Here is a 5,990-nt window from a genome sequence, read left to right on the forward strand (position 1 = left end):
ACCAACCAAGGTACCCCGCCCCCCCTTATCTCCTGAATCTCCTCCTAGAGCACCATTGTGTTCTTTTTAACCAAATACCTCTCAGAGGGGCGTGGAGAGGGGCTCCTTATTTTTGATCTAAAGTAACAGACAGAGAATCAGCACTTTTGAAACAGGGCTGAAACAGAGGGGATTATGGGATGCTACAATGGGTGATATGTTTGGTATTTCAAGCCAAACACTTCAGAGACATGTTTTGTATATAACTGAGAACGAAATATATTGATCAAAAACAGTATAATAAGGGACCTTTAAAAGTATGAGTGGTGCCTTGGGTGTCTGAAACCCTGCAGCATCAATGCATCCCGTTACATTTCATTCAGCTGACTTTCATCCAAAGACAATAACCTGAGACCAGTGGTTGGACCCTGCTCTTACCTCCTCTCTGGCCTTGCTGAGCTCAGCCTCTAACACAGCCAGGCGTGTGTCCATCTGCTGCGCGCGGTGGCTGAGCTCTGCGTTTGTCCGCGTCATGGAGGCCTCATTCAGCCTCAGGGAGCGCACCTGCTGCTGCAGCTCCTCCTCGCGCTGCTCTACCAGCTTCCTGAGACAGGGATGGCAGAAAGGAAAGGAATGGTGGTTAACAAAAACACTGCGTCAGAATTGTGGTGTATATGTTGGTTATGCCACCATAGCTGCAGGTTTAACGTAGCAGCAGTGCAGTTTGTGTGACCTGGTGATGTGCTCCTCCTGCTGCTGGGCTCTCAGGGCTGACAGGGTGTCGGACAGATCTCTGCTGTCCCTCTCCAAGCGGCTGCTCTCCCCCGCCCGGGCTTCCTCCACACGCAGCTGGTGCTGGGCGCTCTTTAGCTGCTGCTGTAGCTCCAACACCTGCCAACAAACAGAGCCACAGGCTTCACTCAGAGTGACATACAGATAACATGAGCTCCTGAACCGCAGAATCCCTGAAGATATCGGCCAGAAATAGACAATAATGTTGGGGAATAACCCTGAGAAAGTGCTATGCCAGATGAGGAAGAACAAATGCTACATCTCTACAAAAGCACACACAGATCCCAAGGATCTTCACATGGGGCAAATGCTTCTTATGTGCACCTAATATTAAGATAGGGTCAACTTTAATAAAACTCAAAGTGCAAAATACAGTAGGACATTGAAGTCCTAGGTTATTAAAAATGTACATTTGTATGAATATATATGTGCTGCATAGTCATTTCCACAGGATGGGAAACTATATTCCATTATGGGCTCAAAATGTAGGTTTTATGGTGGATTTCAATAATAAGCAGACATCAACATGAGGAGTTGTAAAATCCCATGGGGTCTTTTCACAAAGCCTGATACCAGGTTACCAATCTGACTAAGAGGGTTTATGTATTACCAGATGTAATATGAAGTTGGAATAAAAGCACTGAAGTCTGTGTAGCATTTGCGCATACTGACCTTCTTGTCAGCAACAATGAGCCGGGCCCTCTCGTTCTGCAGGTCCTCCTGCAGGCTGGTGGTGGCGCTGCGGTTTGTGGAGTTACGCGCCAGTTCTAACTCCAGTTCCCTGATTCTCTGCTGCTGACGTTCACACTCGGCCGCCTGAGAGTGAACGCACTGCTCCAACTGCACCAGCTTGGTCTGGAGCTGCTTCAGCTCCGCACAAAGCTGAAGGCATAAAAGAGCATAAACACAAAAACACCAAAGTAACAAGTGTTCGGACAATTACAGCTTTTTGTACAGCACCTTTCTTCCAGGTTTATTCTTCAGATTTGTGCCAACTGTGCTATTGTAAAAGACCGACCTTGAGTTTCTCCTGGTCCAGCAGGGTGTTGTGTCTCTTGGTGTCCATGTTCTTCTCCTTCTCGTAGCGCAGCTCCCTCTCTGCGGAGGTGAACAGGCTCTGGGCCCTCTGCAGGTCCTGCTTCATCTGCTTCGCCTCCTCTGCCTTCTGGCTCAGCACCGAGTCCTGGGACTGAAGAGGGGAATGAGAGACAGAGAGGTTGGGATGTGTTTGCACTGAAGGGGAAGTACAGATCATTTTCAGGTAGGACATCATAGATGTTCTTGTGGCTGCTGTGAATCATCAACCAAATACACTAGCAGCGAATAAAGAGTCAAAAACCATAAAGGCATGATTCACAACTGGAGTTGTTATACTTAACATTGGCATATATTATAATTATAAAAGAGAGAAAGATTGCCAGAAATGCAACTAGCTAGAATAGTTTTGAAAATGTGTTTTTTATCATAACTTAAATTCATATCAGGGATGTTACTCAATCAAATAATATGTATTACAGTTTTGATTGCCTAGAAGAAGGGGACTTACTGCAGCTGCTGTGTAAGCTAAAGTTAACCAGTACAAATACAATGATGTTATTAACCCAAACTCAAGAACAATGAATATCTGTGCATGTTAAGGGTTTACTATGATCCTGCAAACCTTGATGTGTGCCAGCGCCTCACTGACTTGAGCCTGCAGGGCCAGTTGGTGCTGAGCGGCCAGCTGCTGCTCCTCCTCCAGCTGGTTCTGCAGATGATTCAGCTCCTGCATCAAACATTAAAACTATCAAGACAACCCACACACACATATATATATGAATCACACCTTATTCTAGCAGAGGAAATTCCCTTTCTGGTCACCTTCCCCTACAGGAAGGTAAAAACTGGTGGCTGATATATATGCCTTAAAAGGTCCCATGTCATGGCCATTTCCACTGATCATAATTCCATTGTTGAGGTCTACTAGAATAGATTTATATCGTGGATTTTCAAAAATCACTTTGGTTTCTCATACAGCATCTCTGTAAACTACGTGTACTCACTGAATTTCACTCTCTGCCTTTAACGGCTCGTTGTAGCTCCAATAGCTCCAGCCCCCACCCTCCCAGTGAGCACAGTGTGCTCTGATTGGTCGGGACGTTGTGAATCGCGCTGAGCTCCGTGGAGGTGTGGTTTCCTTGTTTAGCGATACACAGCGAAACACAGCCAAACTCACCCTGAGCACACACAAAGTCACAGCCGAAGTAAAAACAATAAGTGTGGCTTGATATTGAGTAAGAAAAAGGTTGATAAACGCTGTGAGAATGGGTCTGCAGAGAGAATTTTGCCGCGATCCCAACTGTCTGTTATCAGCCTGCAGCCAGGGAGGAGAGATCAGCAGAGCTGCGTGCACTGAGTGTGTGTGTGAGGAAGTTCGTGGATTGGTCAATTTGGACCAATCAGCGGGGGCTTAACGTAACGGCTCCACGGACGTAACGTAACGGCTCCACGGATTGGTCCATTTGGTTCCGGGTAACGCATGACATCATGAGTTACCCGGAAGAATCAATGGACAGTGACGTATCTCCAACGAGGCGTTTTGGGGAGGTATTTTCTGTGTTAGAGTTTTACTCGCTACAGGGTGTACTTTGAGGGTTTTGACTCTGCAGACTGTTTACATGCATAAAAACCTTCATAACACACAAGGGGACGGGTAATAACTGGAAAAGCATGACATGGGACCTTTAATCAAGGACAGTTGTGGAATGTACCAAAGTAAATTTATTCAGATACTCAAATACACATAGAGGTACTTTAACTTTACTTATTCCAGAGGTTCATAGCTACTGTATTCCATTTATGTAACATTGTACCTCTCCACTAAGAGTGAAAGTTTCCACATTTTACTCCAATATAATCAAAGACAGCATTAGTAACTCTTCTGTTACAGTTTTTAATACCTATACATATTTAGTGTTCCTATTGGGGTTAAGAAAATCCTCCAGTTTTTAGGATAAAAAACCTTTTTGATCAGCTGAAAAATGTCTCATTAAAATACTTAAATATTGCTTTCAATACTCACACACTTTTACTTAAAGTGGACCTATTATGCTATATTGGAAAAATATATTGTAGGGCCATACCGATACAAAAAATGTCTGTGAAGTTTTTTGCTTAAACAGTTCACCCATTGTAGCCATGCCTCATACTGCTCATACCCCTCTTTTGCAGCCCTGTTAGAGAAACGCAGATTTTGGGTCCTTAGCTTGAAAAACAAAAAAAGAGGAGGCGGAGCTAATGCCTGATCAGAATTCTACCGGAGATAAAGTTCAATTCTGCTGTGATAAAACGCCATCCTGTTCTAAGCCACATCAAGGATTATCTGAAACAGTATGGAACTCAAATGCTTTTTCTCTTGCGGGTTTATCACAAGGTGAGTTCCTTTTTTTAGTTCCTGCTTTTTAAAACACATGTGCTCTACAGTACAGGTTAGCTCTGAGTGTTAGCGAGGCTTGCTAATGTAAACAAAGACGAGATTACGTCCAAAACACGTCAGGCATTGTTTCTGATAGCAACTTTCTGTGGGTCCGCTGCCGAGTTGACGTCAGATCGGATGGAAATCTGTATCCGCTCGTTGAACACCCGTTTTTAAAAGATTTGGATAAGGAGGAAAAGAGAGAGGGTTTTATTTTCTGACGCTGCGCGAGTTCCCCGACACACCGGGGACACATATTTATGTATAAAAGACATCACAAAGTGTATTTTGCATGATAGGTCCTCTTTAAATTAGATTTTGAAAGCAGCAGTTTTATTTGTAGGAGAGTGCTTTCACGGGAAAGTCTTAGTGTTTACACTTAAGTAAGTTAGTCATTCAGCACTTCAGCAGAATTACGTTGAACTGAGTGAAGTTGTAGGACATTCTCTCTACTTGACCCTGTAAACCACATTTCTAAACTTCTATATATCTCAACAGTCTTACTGAGATGATTTCACATAGGACTTTTCTACAAACCGAATGACCCTACCAATGTATTGCCGTTACCTGATCATCATCCTTGGTTCTCTCCACTGGATTTAGCCTAGCTTCTATATGAGCTGTGTGCAGTTCAGGCTTCTGACTGCTAAGAAGTGCTTCCTTTGTTGAGGAGAGCCGCTCTTGATGCCACTTGAGCTGCTCTTTGAGGCGCTGCGTCTGGATCTCCAGTCTCTCTCTTTCCCCCTTTGCTGTCAGCTTCTCCTGGACAGTGGAGCTAAGCTCGGCCTGGAGCTCGGCAGTCTGCAGCCGCTCGGAAACCATCTCCTCCCTGGAACATATGCAAATTTGTACAAACTAGTCAGCTTGGGTGTATTAGAGAGACAAGATAGGCCCAGCCATGATACATGATAGCAGTACCGGTTGTGACAGTGCTATAATCCCAACTCTGATCTATTTTTAAAATACCTCTGCATGCACCAATACGTGAATTGTGGACTGATAACAACCTGAGAGCGCTGTGTGCTGTCTGCAGGCTGCTCAGTTCAGCAGTGAGCCGGTCAGCCTGCTCCTTCAGCTGGTCAACATGAAGCCTGCTTTCTCTTCTGTCCTCCTGGGTCCGGTGAATGTCTTTACAGCGCTCCAACTCGCTCTGGAGGCGGCTGTGGGCTCGCTCCATCTGAGCCACCTGGCCGGCAGAGAGGCAAGGAAATCAAGATGGAGAGAAACTCCGACTTCTTTTTATCAGTCAACCTGGTTAGTTAGCTCTTCATTTATCTATTTTTAACTGGTTATATACATTATTTGTTTTGTAAATTATGTAATAAGTACATTTTGATATTATAGAATTGTGGCTTGAATGTGTTCAAATTAAGTGTATTGTATTAATTAATTGTATTAATTAATTATACATTAATAATATGATTTCATTTAAATTCTTCTGATATTTCTCTAATTATTTGTTATTTAAATATTTCCTTGCTCTTAGATAACAATGATACTGAAACTAATATTCAAAGTGTAATGGCGTGTCTGATGTAGGAGCTAAATACACAACCGCCCAAACACTAAGGTCACATTATTATCTTGTTCATCCCTCTATATATTTCCTTCATTAATATTCTTTGGAACTCAAACACAGATACATGTTATCTTATTAAAATTCTGATTTACTAGTCTAGTTTTCCACTATACATTCAGGCAGTAAGGTGATTTCTTTATATAGAGTGGGGCAAAAAAGTATTTAGTCAGCCACCAATTGTGCAAG

At 43.4% G+C, this 5,990-nt stretch overlaps 1 protein-coding gene across 1 annotated transcript; it reads right to left on the reverse strand.

Moving 5' to 3' along the window:
* Positions 1-387: 387 nt before the first annotated feature.
* On the reverse strand, positions 388-5,422 carry LOC104948152 (coiled-coil domain-containing protein 30-like; the record flags this gene model as incomplete). The annotated part of the gene is made up of 7 exons (XM_010774313.1): positions 5,233-5,422; positions 4,793-5,054; positions 2,432-2,536; positions 1,790-1,960; positions 1,444-1,653; positions 713-870; positions 388-583 (listed from the first exon to the last, which is right to left on the reverse strand). Coding segments are annotated over exons 1-7 (1,272 nt in total), but the record flags the coding sequence as incomplete, so codon positions are not given.
* Positions 5,423-5,990: the final 568 nt, after the last annotated feature.

The sequence above is a fragment of the Notothenia coriiceps genome, unplaced genomic scaffold (assembly GCF_000735185.1).
Source record: "Notothenia coriiceps isolate Sejong01 unplaced genomic scaffold, NC01 NC01_scaffold00013821, whole genome shotgun sequence".
In the NCBI taxonomy this organism is placed as follows: Eukaryota; Metazoa; Chordata; class Actinopteri; order Perciformes; family Nototheniidae; genus Notothenia; species Notothenia coriiceps.